This window comes from Phacochoerus africanus, chromosome 13 (assembly GCF_016906955.1).
Source record: "Phacochoerus africanus isolate WHEZ1 chromosome 13, ROS_Pafr_v1, whole genome shotgun sequence".
Lineage (NCBI taxonomy): Eukaryota > Metazoa > Chordata > Mammalia > Artiodactyla > Suidae > Phacochoerus > Phacochoerus africanus.
In genome coordinates, this window is record NC_062556.1 from 38,428,142 (window position 1) to 38,441,952 (window position 13,811).

General features: G+C 34.0%; 1 protein-coding gene across 2 annotated transcripts in view; it reads right to left on the minus strand.

Annotated features, from left to right (window-relative positions):
• Window positions 1–6,832: 6,832 nt before the first annotated feature.
• The window catches only part of PCDH9 (protocadherin 9), a 941,799-nt gene continuing 934,820 nt past the window's right edge, over window positions 6,833–13,811 (minus strand). For both annotated transcript variants that reach the window (XM_047755990.1, XM_047755989.1), the window contains one exon: window positions 6,833–9,019. In XM_047755990.1, coding sequence (XP_047611946.1) covers window positions 8,646–9,019 — 374 coding nt within the window. In that variant the 3' untranslated portion in view covers window positions 6,833–8,645. The remainder of the gene's footprint in view (window positions 9,020–13,811) is intronic.

Below are 13,811 nucleotides of genomic sequence, written 5' to 3' on the forward strand. Positions count from 1 at the left end.
AGTGTCCTCATCTGTAAAAAAGGTGATACAAGCCTAAAAAAACACATACCTCAAAAACGAAGTACATGAGGAAATGAAATGATAATACCTGTAAATTCATTTATAACTGTGCTGAGCATAAAATGCTACATAAGTGCAAGTATAATTATTAATGAATAAATAAGATGAATCTCATTGAAGAAGAGTGAAAATGCTATAGAAAAGCAAACTATACCAAATATGTTTCCCACATAATTTCAGTTTTAGTCTGACAACTATGCAACTAGATAGATTTTCCTGGGAAATTTTACTATGTCATGATGTGTATTCCAGGCATCTCTGGAAGTTACTCTGAAGATTTCTGGGTTCCAAGTAAAGCCCCCACTATCTCCACTGCTGTTTGGACAATCTCACACTAAAGGTAAATAAAACCCTAATTAAAAAAAAATTACTGTACATCAGGTCATGTTATGGAACTTAACTAAAGACTATCTAATCACATGTACTGGGCAACAAATATTTTAACAATCTTTTGTAACCTCTGGTCCTTTAGAGGACCATTAGCCCTTTAGATCCTGTACAGAATTCTATGAGGGATTCTTTAAGCAAGGGGGGAATAAGGATATAATATCGAGGCTGTATGTATATATGTATTACTGCGTAGGGATTTTGGTCCTCTTGGCTATAACAGTCAAGGAAATTATTTTCTCCTTTTAGAATACTAGACATTCCTAAGGGAATCAGTCCATTTCATAGTGCAGAGAGAAAAATTAGATAGTGATGGGGAACTTGGTGATGTGAGTGCTCTGGGAACCAGCATAGATGACATTATTATGCTGTTTTCCAAAGAGTGAGAAAGGATTACTTAAGTGATGTATAAACATTTAAAAATGTTATTATGCTTGAAATAGAAAGTGTGTTTTATATCAAATTTCATATAGTTTATATGATGGTATTCATGATTTACGCTAACTATGAATTAATGCTAAACACTGAAAAAATAAATCTGTTCAAAATGTATTTCTAATTATTCATTTGTTATCAGACTTTGGAGAAAATAAAAAAAATAGAAAATGTGTCCCACAATAATTAAAAAAATATATTTTACTCATTTCACTCATAATTGGAAAGTTTTTTGTTGTTTTTTTTGTTTTGGCTCCCAATAATCTCAGAGAGGAATATATGGCCCATTGTGAAAAAATATGCAGACTTGATGACATGTATTTGTATTCATAAATAAAACATAGACACACATTCCCTTTTCCTCAATTTTCTATTTTTTAAAAATTTTTTTGTTATTTTGTTTTTCTGTGATATCTGAAATTTTGGGGGAAAAGAAGCAATCTGAAACTTGATTGTGATAGAAATGAGATGTGCTTTTAAAATGATAGTTGCTACTATCTTAGTCTTTTCCTTAAGTCTTATAGCCACAAAGGAGCATCTTCCTTGTATGGTGAACCGTATTGGCGAGAACCATGTAAAATGAATATAGCAACTGGTATGAAAAACTGGTATGGGAACCTCAAGTCATGAACTGTCAAGGAGGAAACAGCACCTGCAAAAGCACTGACCACATATTTCAGTCAATGGAGTGTTCAGACTTCAAAGAATACACAAGGTAAAATAGGCTCCAAGAAAAAAAAAAATGCTGGATAAAATGAAACTTATTTGCTTCATAAGTAGTTTCTTCCAAACAAGCAAATTCTTAAAAACATAATGATGTTATAGTTGAAACACATTAAAAAAAATATGGAGTTTTCCCTGGGGAAAAATAGACAAATTCCTGTAAGTAGATAGAAGGGAACAGAAGAATAAAAATGTGGAGAGTGGGTGTTTCAGTATTGCAAAAAATGCATTTTGTTATAATTTTTTGCAACCTAAATAGCTTGTAGTTTATACTTACTGAGTACCTCTTTATTATCAGTATGAAAACTAGGCTGCTGATCAAGAAGATCATTTTCTCCCTAATACAGGTATACAACCTGTAGAAATGGAAGGAAAAAAAAAAGACTAAGCAATGGAGCAATAGTTCATTCGTTTATTCATTCACACATCAAATATATGTGAAGCTACTGCTTGTTGCCAGAAACAATTCTAAGAGCTGTGACTATATTGGTGAACAAAAGTGTTAAAAATCTTTGCTTCTGTGGGGCTTATATTCAGGTGGAAGATGACAGCCAATGAAAAATAAACATTGGTAAATGAGTAAATTATAGCTATGTTAGAAGGTTATAAATGTGACTGGGAATAATAGAGGATGAATTTCAGTTTTAAATTTGGGTGGTCAGATATTTTAAGCCACAAAACAAGTTATCAATGAATTTTAAACGTTTGAAATCATAAAAAGGATTTTTTTCTAAACACACTGTGGTAAAGCTGGAAATCAATAATAGAAGGAAAAATGGAAAATTCACAAACATGTGGAAATTGAACAAGTTTCTCTTAGCCAATGTGTCTAAGAAACCACTAGAGAGACTGGAAAATAGGGGTGAGTGAAAAAAAAAAAATCTGAGAAGGACTGGCCAATGAGGTAGGAGGAAATTAAAAATTTATGATTTCTAGGGAGCCAAGAGAGTAAATATTTCCAAGATGAGGGAGGGCTCAGTTGTGTGTCTTTTGGAGGAGGGGGCGGGAGGAGCCCGCCTGTGGCATATGGAAGTTCCCAGGCTAGGGACTGAATTGGAGCTGTAGCTGCTAGCCTACACCACAGCCATGCCACAGCCACAGCAACTTGGGATCTGTGTCATGTCTGTGACCTGCACCAGAATTCACAGAAATGCCGGATCCTTAACCCACCCTGTAGGGCCAGGGATCAAACCTGTATCCTCATGGATACTAGTCGTGTTCTTAACCCGCTGAGCCACAATGAGGTCTCCTTCTGTGTATCTATAATTGAAAGATTTGATGCCTTGGAGTTCTTGTCATGGCACAGTGGTTAACGAATCCAACTAGGAACCACGAGGTTGTGGGTTCGATCCCTGGCCTTTCTCAGTTGGTTAAGGATCCCGCATTGCTGTGATCTGTGGTGTAGGTTGCAGACGCAGCTCAGATCCCGCGTTGCTGTGGGTCTGGCATAGGCTGGCAGCTACAGCTCTGATTGGACCCCTAGCCTGGAGCGGCCCTGAAAAAGGCAAAAAGACAAAAAAAAAAAAAAAGATTTGATGCCTTATTACAAAGGCCACATTGTCAGTTATACTGACATCGAATTGTATTTGGCATATATGAATTTAATAGCGTATGAATGTAATGGTACCTTAAATCTTTTCTTGAATTTTTTCTGTGATAAAGTAAAAACACATCACATATAAAATAATGTGGATCACAACTGTTTATGTGAAGAATTAAAAGAAAATAAACATGTCATTAAATATGAGTAAAATTTTATTTAGAATCACCTAGTATTAATAATGCAGGAAATTCTGACTGTGTTAGAGTTCCAAAGAAAATATTATTTTTTTAAGTATCATTATTCAGGATTACGTCAATAATGCTAAACTAATGATGATTTTGGAAGTGAAAAAAAGTTCTCCTTTAGATTAACCACAAGGATAGCATATAACATAATGGCTACAGTTAATAATAACATATAGTATATCTGAAAATTCCCATTGTGGTGCAGTGGAAACAAATCTAACTACTAACCAGGTTGCAGGTTTGATCTCTAGTCTTGCTCAGTGGGTTAAGGATCCAGCATTTCTGTGAGCTGTGGGGTAGTTCGCAGAATCGGCTTGGACACTGCGTTGCTGTGGCTGTGGTATAGGCTCCAATTCAAATTAGCCTGTGAACCTCCACATGCCACAGGTGCAGCCCTAAAAAGCAAAAAAAAGAAAGAAAAGAAAAGAAAAGAAAAGAAAAGAAAGTTGCTAAGAGAGTAAATCTAAAAATGTTATCAGAAAAAAAAAATTGTTCACAATGATTTAAGGACACAGCATTGCTGCAGCTGAGGCATAGGTCCCAGCTTCAGCTTGCATTGGATCCCTGGCCCGGAAACTTCCATATGCCATGGATATAGCAAAATAAGAAAAAAAAAAAAGAAAAAAAATTGTAACCATGGATGTTAATGGCTGTTAACTAGATTTATTGTTGTGATAATTTTGTAGTATATACCAATATTGAATCATTATGCTGTACACTCAACACTAATACAATGTTATATATTATATTGGTCAAACTCAAAGTAAGGGATATACCATAAAAATAGGGATTTAATTTAAAAATACTGTAACATTATTTGAAAAATTACCATAGTTGAACATATTTGCAAATATGTGGGCTTTACAATATCTGGCTTTGAATGAGTACTATAAATAATTGTGTTGTACATATTCTAATAAGAACACAACAGTAGGACTTGCAAAGGAAAATTGAAGGATAAAAAAATGAAAGATTTTATTTAAAATGTCTTTTTACTATAAACCTTCAAATATGATGTGGGATAACAAAAATGTGGACAGAACTCTTTTCATTGTGTGTTCTAAGATGTAAGACAATGATTCATCTTTGAAGTAGAAAATATAGATCTTGTTTAATTTTTTGTTTATTTATTTATTTTTGGCCATACATGCAGCATATGGAAATTCCGGGGATCGAACTGCACCACAGCAGTGGCCTGAGCCGCAGCAATGACAACAACAGATCCTTAGCCCACTGCACCTCAAGAGAACGCCAATCTAATTTAATATTTTAAAGTGGATAATAGTGGGGTCATGATCATAGAAAATTGATATCTTTGCAATACCCATTAATAGAAATGAAATCTAAGGGAACTAAATGCAAATGAACCTTCATTAGTCATGTTTTGAATAGTGTGTATCTTATAAAGGTATTTCATTACTATATGATTAACTGTATGTTTTCAACAGTGAAAAGGCTGGTTGGTATCTACTAAAATTTCAGATTGGCAGTTGTGATCAAGGAAGAGGAGTACATAGAGAAATCATTATGTGATCACTATGCCTTTAAGAATATGGGGGAGAACTCACAAGCAATCTCTTTCAAAAGAACCAATGAGGAAGCTTCCTTTAGGGAGAGAAGATCAGCTCTATTTAAAACAAAGCAGAACAATGAAGCATTTTTACATTCCCAACACCACTCCTCCTTTTCATAGTTTGGTTTGCCCTCTTACAAAGTAACACCCTGGCATCCACATTGGAATTGAAACTGACAAGGCATCTCTTTCATCCCTGACTGCCAAAACTCCTCACTAATAATAATTAGCCATCCTTGGCTTCCATCCAAGAGGGCTTAATACATAAGAGAATGGCTTCTGGGCCTCAGCTGCATTTCTCAATTTAGCTAAGGAACAATGGGGTGGGGGGAAAGGAGCACCACTCTACGCTGAATGAGATTTGCTGAATGGCATCAGTGCAGCCAATTGACTACTCAGTTGTCTGTTAATGAATGAATATTATTTAAATATATATTTCATGTTAGTGTATGTGTAGAAATGTTCATTCAAATAGTTCATATTTAGCTTTGTAAAGTTTATGTCTAGCCCTATCTTAGAAAACTTGTAGTATATAGCATTGAAATATTTGATAATCACTTTAAAATTCATAATTTTTATACATTTCATATAAATGTGCTCTCCTATGAAATGTAAGAGGCTTTGATCTTCAGGTAAGCAATGATTTGTACTATTTAATGTCTAAATAAACTAACGTGATATTTAGATTTGTCACTATGAATGCATGATATACTTGATTGGTAAAATAGTTTGGTTTGCAATGTTACTGATCTTAAATGTTTACAAAGCATATATCTGAATGCCTTTGTAAGAGTAGATATTGTCATATTTATTAGAAGAAATATGGTAGAGATGGGGAGTTCCTTTTCCAAACTTCTCTTTGGAGGAAGGCATTTCTATTCTACTCTTTTGGGAAAGGAAAAGTGTGAAAATAATTATTTCAATTTCTCTGACCATGGCACTCTTCCAGGCAGAAAGGAATGACTTATACAATTGGTTAAAAAAATGGAGGAAGGGATTGTTCAGGCATGGATTCTTATTTTTCCCCAGAGTGGCCTGTTCTCTGGATTCAGTCATTCTCTGTGTCCTAGGGCAGGCTCTGCCCCTGTGAAGGAAAGGAGAGTGGTATCTCAGGCTACTAGATAAGCCAGTAAATCTGGCTTATTCGGAGGAAATGGGTGAGGGCCTCACATACAGCCATTGATCCAAGCATTTATCTTTACTGCCATGTCACTATCTCCTGAGTATTGTATTTTAATTCTCAAAAAAGCTCTAGAGGAAGATCCAGCCCTTTTTATTTACCCTAAGATTCTGATCCAGTTTATATTACTCACAATATAAACACATGGCATGTGTGTGAGTGTGTCTCATTATTCTCGGCAATTTCTGGGCTTATTTTCCTAATGTAAAAAAAAAAAAAAAAAGGAAAAAAAACAAAAACAAAAACAAAAAAAAATATAGATGAAGTCTTGGCCCTTGTTTCAATTCCTTAATCCCCGAAAAGCCCTCTTCTGCCATGGCCAGCAATGAAATATTTGAGAATGTGTTTCATGAAATCTAAGCACCAAGAAGGCAAGTTCACTAACTAACCAGTGTTACCTGCCCAGTTTCTGACTAGGGATTTTTCTTTGATGAAACTTGCATTAATCTTGACTAGGAAGTGAAACAACTTTTCTCCTTGAATTTCTGTGGAAAATGATTTCATAGATCATTAGGGAAATTTAACTCTTACTCAGAAACATAATTTCAGAACATAAGTATTAAACCCCTAACAAATCTTCCTTGATCTCTAATTAAAAGTTAAGTTTTATCAACATATATTTGTCTAACAGTTACGGTAAAAAAAATCATCACTCTAGATGTTGACCAAGAATTAACACACTATAGTCAGGAATTCAGAACATTTATTGCAAGAGCTGAATAATTGTAAATAACGTAGAACTGGCAAAGCAGTAACAAGGATAATTGTTTAGATATTTATTCTGTCAAAGTCATCAAACACCCCTCACAAACTGACAAATATGTACTGCAATAAGTAATGCACCCCTACCCATTATTTTCCATTATACTGTGGAAAAATGTGAATTACTATTTACAAAGTAATTTTACTTTTGGTAAGAACAAATTAACTATCAGATTAGCAAACCTTTTTTTGTATTTTTTATTTTTTATAATTTTAAACTGATGTTGAACCGTGGCATTAAGATAACTTTCACTTCTTTCAATAAAGACATTTTGTTGCATGCTATTTATTTGTTTAAATCACCTGTCATGCCTTAACAAAAACCTCCTAAGAATGTTCAAATTTGGATTTGTTTGCACGTGCAACTGAGATCTTATTAACATTAGTTGTCACTCTGTTGGCTTGACCTAAGTGACAAGATGCTGGTACCTGCCAGGCATTGACCAACTATGATAACAAACAGTTAAACAGCAATAATTAGAGATTTATCCCTTTATTTCCCCCAACTAGCCTACCTGGAGAATGTTCTGTTACATCATGAAGGCACAACACATTAAATATTTTGTGGCTATGGTCTAACACTTGTGTTACAACAACATTATTGTATGAAGATCAACACAAACTGTCATTTCAACAAAGTTGCAGACACACACTTGCCCAATTGTAACTAGTTTTGAATAGTAATTTTTCTTCAATATATGCTAATTTTAAAACATTAGTTTTGCATGAGTGACAAGTACAGGAGATTATATCACTTTCTGAAGGATAACACTTTCCCATTACTATCTCACGTAATGCTACTAATTAAGTGATTTGGCTTTTGCCTACTTTGAAAATAAGGATGTCAAGAAAACAGGTTCTGAATTTCCAAGCTTTTGCAGAAGTCCTTTTTTAATATATAAACTTTTCATTATTATCTTCATTTTTATAGAATTTCAGCATCAGAAGCTATCATAAAAGAAGCAAGATTCCAGAACCTTTTTTTAAACACAAGTGTTTGAGATCTTTTGAACAATGTGTGTCAAGACAGACTACTAACGCAGAAACACCTCACTGAAAGAAACAACAAAAATAACAACAAAGAGGCAACTTAAAATAAAAGGAAAGAAGTACCATAAAACACAGAATTATGCTACGACATTTTTAGGTGAACGATATAAGTACATAAAAGTTGTTAATAATAACTTGCTTCTATTTACAAATACTTTAACACTGATTGACTTAACAAGTGTCCACTAACGTTGTTAACAGCACAATAGGTTTAATGCTTATTTTTTTGTTTCGTTTGAAATATAATGTCAAGTATAGCAGTCCCAGCACAGATCAATGACAAAAAGAGCACAATTTTCTAACTGGGTATGTTTGCCAGTCACTCTAATCCATGGAACTTTCTTACTCTCCAAATGCATATTCTATTGTTCATAGCAGCAGTCCAGGGTCAAAATAAAATGCAATTAAAAGAAAAAAGATATTTCCACAATGGAGAGATCTCCGGGAGAGTTTAATCAATTCTAGTAAATCACAATGGCTAGTTAACTATCTTCTCTTTTATATGGTAAAACATTGTAACCTCCATGGTGCTAACATAAAGTTATGGATAATCCTGCTATAGGGGCATAGTTGTAGAGATCTATTGAATGCATAAAGCTCTGACACACACGGTATTGGCATGTCTATTTAGATTAAAGTTATTAGGTCCCACATAGCCTTTTTAGTTTTAAATTATTTTAATTTTTTTTAGAGTTGGTGTTCCTTAGGACTCTCAATAGCACCTCCTGCTTGCTTATAAGACTTCAGATTTGCCAGAGGAATGTCTGTCATGTGGCTGCCATTGTTGAAATGGCCTTCGGTGGACCCATACTGCTTCCGGTCATTGAACTGGTTCCTGTTGCTATCTTCTTTCCAGGCTCTGGTCAGGGTGTGCCCATTCACGAGCTTGTCCTTCTTGACCCATTCCTTCTGGGGTGCAAAGGTTGAGAGAGGAGATTTAGGGTGTTGATATGGACCCAAGCTGGGAGGCATCCAACAATTATCAGAGTGGCCCAAAACCAAGCACTCTTGAGTGCACATCTCTGTAGCTTCAGCTAGTCCTCGGGGCCCCAGAGGCCCATCTGTAAAGGACAAGAGACAGAGAAAATAAGAAAATAAAGCAGTTAGAGTTTTTATTTGAAATTATCTTCTTAGAGAAAAAGTACATCAGTGATCTCATTTTTCTCCTGAAAATTATATGAAGTTAAGCAATTCAGATATGACCTCCTATCCTTTTAAGAATAACATAGGAAGAGTATGTTACCACTTGCTGTAGAGGTAAGAATTATCCCTTTTCCTTAAGTCTTTGTCTGTATCTAAATATAATGGCAGAAAAATAAATAGACTGTTAGACAAACAGATAGGCATAGGTTAAACAGATATACCCATAATGTATCCTTTCTGATCAACTTTTTCCATGACATATGTATCAGTGCTGATGTGTCCTACTTCTCAGCAAAAACCTCATATCCATGAGAAATTAGGAAATTATGTAAATTTTTTATACAAAATTGAAATACATGTTAATGTAAAAACTCCATGAATATAAAAAGCACTAAACACAATATTAAAAATAAATACTGTAAATGGTTATATAAAATGTTTTTCTATATAAATATGTTATTTTTATATGACATCACATGAAAATAGTTTTGCAGAATTTTTAAAAATTAAATAATCAATTAAATATTTTAACTAAAGTATATTACTAAAGACACACTTGGTCAGTGGCAAGCATTGTGAAATCCAAGAAATAAACACAGCATTTACATCCAAAGACATCATGTGGTTTTTTTCAAGCTTAACCTATTTTCTGGATTTCCATGTGTATTAAATAACCCAGATTTCAACAGAGTGAAAGTTTAGATAAATTGCAGATTGGATCACGTGGAGTTTAATAGTCAAAGGGGGAAAAAAAGTCACCATAGATATTACTCTCTTGTTTATTTATTTATTTATGTTTTTACTAGCAGGAGATCTAAAAAGTAAATTTTTCTCTGATTAGTTAAAGAGGATATTTGTTCTTTTCTGAAAAACAAAGAGTCAAATGGTTAAAGAAAAGATTGGGTGTTTAGGTTGTTGTTTTTTCCTCTTGATTAAACAGTCAAGTGATAAGTGATAGCTTGAAAATTAGGAATTGATTTTACGAATGAGGTTAAGTGGATAGGCAAGAATGCCCGAGGCATAAAGCTTTTTCAAATGCAGAGAGTCATCAGAATAAAACTGTAGAAGAAAATGAGGAAAACATCCCTGCAAGTTTGCCTAATCAACAATTAAAATAGCCAACAATTGGAATCTAGGTCTTTGCTAAAATCTAAGTTAGCACACTAAAATTTTAAGTGCCAATAATTGTGGAAATTTTATATTAACATCTCTTTGTCATAATAATAGTCTAGTTATTTATTGCTTCTTAAAAAATGCCTGCTGAGGTTAATAACATTTGGTTCAAATACCTGAGACCTCAATCCATTGGCAACATCAGAATGGACACTGGAAGTGAAAAAAAAAAAGAAAAAAAAAGTGCCTAAAATGTACTCTTACATACAAACTCAAACTAATCTCATCTTTATTCTTTCCCATCTGACTCATATTCCCATCCTCTCAAAATTAAATAATTTTATTTTGTTTAAACACATATTCATCACTTAAAAACTATTTCTCTCATAAACCTCCAATGATTACTTAGTTCCTAGAATATTTAATTTAACCTTCTCTATGAAACTTCCTCTGTGCTCTGAATTCTGCCTACACATTATTTTATTTTGGCCATGCCCACAGCATGAACTTCTGCATGAACTTCCCAGGCCAGGGATACAACCTGTGCCACAGCAGTGACAACACCAGATCCTTAACTCACTAAACCACTAGGGCCCTCCTGCCCCTACTTTAAAACTTCAAAATAATTTCTTCATTTTAGGTTCACTTTGGTGGTGTTGTTCAATGACTCTGTATCCACAGTACTAACACATTTTGCTCAAACCAACCCATGCCCCTTACATCAGGATGACAAACCTATGAGATGCTTTATGTTTGGCCTGTTTTCATTTAATTACCGATTTTTCGGGGGGGCAGCTTGCTTCCTACGTACCACAGCAAGCTTCCATATCTTTGCCAGGTCATATCTTATATGTACCTAGAAGATTTCCACACATCTTCCCTTATTAATTAATAACAAATTCCCTAATTAAGCTCACTCAGTCCTTATAGTAATGACATTACTATCTTTTGGGGGAGATTCTGTACATTCATGAGTATATATTTTTATTTTTATTTTCTCTCAACTAAATTTAAAATTTGTTGATGGAAAAAAAATGACTAATTAGTCTTTTGATTCCTTGTAGTGCTAAGCAATAGTGATGATACACTTTTAATTGTTAATTAAAATTTCATGAGGTTGAAAAAGTTCTGAGAAATTATTAACAATATCTTCCTCTTAAAAGGCAGAACTTAAGTAATTAGAAGTTGCTGATTTCATAAACATCACACCAAAAGCTTCCTCAACAACAAATCTCTATGTCTAGGTATACTGTGCGACAGTTAATAAATGAATTATTTAACTTTTCTGTTAAATATATTCACTCATTTCTTGACATCAGTGGAGATAATAATCAATTTGATGTGTATTTTGAGGTCTATAAACAATCCTTAATTCTTAGTTTTTCAGAGCCATTAATAAGGTTTTCTTTTATTGTTCTTAACTCCAAAGAAAAAACAAAATCAGCTACCTCAAAATATTAATGGCATTAAGTTTTTATTGAGTACTTAAGAAAGGGAGAATATGTAAGGTTATTTTTACATAGTCTTATCCAGTATACATTGCCATTTTTTTAAATTAAGAATATCACCCAAGGATTGAGAACAAAATTTGTGTGTGCATCTTTAAGTATATGTGGACCCTAAATGATCGGCATTGAGTGACACATTTTAACAAGTAGAGTATATTCTTTGTTTTTCAGAACAGATAACATTTATTTATTCCATAAATATTTACTGAGCATGTACTTTATGCTGACACTGTGACAGGCACTGGGAATATAACGGTGAACAAAGCAGATGTCAGCACTCTCCTCAAGGAGCTTTTGGTCTATCCTTGGAAACAAATAATTGTCTTGAAACTAGCTAACCAAGAGAGGAGAAAGAGGTGTCATTGAGAAGGAACAGGAGGCAAGGTTTAGGGAGTCTTGTCTCTTTACAAGGCAACAGATGGACTTTATTCCAAGTTATAGCATTTTCACGTTTTTCTGAAAGTTCTTACAGATAACTGACAATTTGAGACATTTATAGTTAAATTTGTGTGTGCTATACAAAATATTTAACTTGCAAAAAAAGAGATGTTTTCCATTAGATAATATGAATCGCTCATTGAGAATTGTAGTTGAGATTCATTCTTGTAAATAAATTTAAAGGCTTTTGATAAAGTTTATACATAGATATATAGAAGTTCTATAGATTCTCAGAGAAGTCTGTTAAGTAGCTGACTGTGTAAGATTTAAAGATCCACCAAAAGGTGGGAAACAACACAGTGATGATGCTTGGAACAGAGGCAGTTTTTGTTACTTACAGTCTAAAGCAGAAAAGTCCTCCAGGCAGGGCCACGCAGAGCGTCATACCAGAAACAAGGTAACAGCAAGCTGGAATTGGAGGGGGCAATTTGTGTATGGCCAGCAAGGTGGGCTTGGCTAGATTGCAAGGGCTCTCTGTGGATTGACTAATCTGAATAATTTTCTCAGGCTCTAGGGCCCAGGGGCTGTCTAAAATTATTTGTCACCTGAGCCTGGGGCAATTAGTGCAGGTACATAATGACCTAGAAATGTGAGAGCTCTAGAAGGGAGGTGGTAGGAAGTAGATTTACTCAAGGAGGGGAACTGACCAGCATGTAGCTAGCACCACAGAACTGGGCAAGACAGCATTAAAAAATATAAAAGAAAAAAAATATATTAAATACTTTACACCAATTTGCTTATGTACGCTAGCTGCACCATTTTGAAAATGTACTTTATTCTTGGGCAGGTTTATACTTTGGAACATGATGTTAAATAGGGAAATTTTTACTTTTTTAATTTAGACCTATCTATAATTTCTGGTAGTTGCCCTAAAATACACACACACAGTGAGTTTTATTTTGGGAAATAACAGTGCTTCTCAAAGCATTGTTAAAGTCTGTGTCATGAACTGGTAGAAAGAAAAACATTTATTTTAAAATTATACAGTGAAATATTTATTTAAAAAAACTAAATTATTTGTTCCTTTTCACAATCTGTAATCTATGAGTTTGGTTATACCTCTTGATTTTTGAATGTATAAAGACACAAGTGCTTGATGGAACTGTCCAAGCCATCTGTTTCTGCATTTAAATGTTGAAAACAAACAAAAAAAAAAAAAGACACATAACAAAAAGCTTCTTGAAAGTCATCTCAGTTAATGTTTTTATCAGATCCAAATGTATTTCACTCTCCATCTTTGCCCAACTCACCTTCCTGCTCAAAACCAAACAAAATACTTTTCATATGATTTAGGCATCAACAGCTGTCAGGGAGCTGCTTGAATTGCTGACTTTAGAGATGCAGGTTTAAAATGTGAAACTATCCAATTTAATGGATCTCCAGCTATACTTAAATGGTAGGATCCTTGCATAAGCTTTGATCTCTCTTTTTTATTACACCCAGAAGCAGAATTGTTACTTCATGGATAAACTCGGTGCTGTAATTAACAAGTACCTTCTGGCCTGTTGTCCACCTGCTTTCCAATCTGATGATTTGAAACCCTTTATGTCCAAAGATTAAAAACACCCTTTTTTTTCAAATTATATAATGATTCTTATTTTTTTCCATTATAACTGGTTTACAGTGTTCTGTCAATTTTCTACTGTACAGT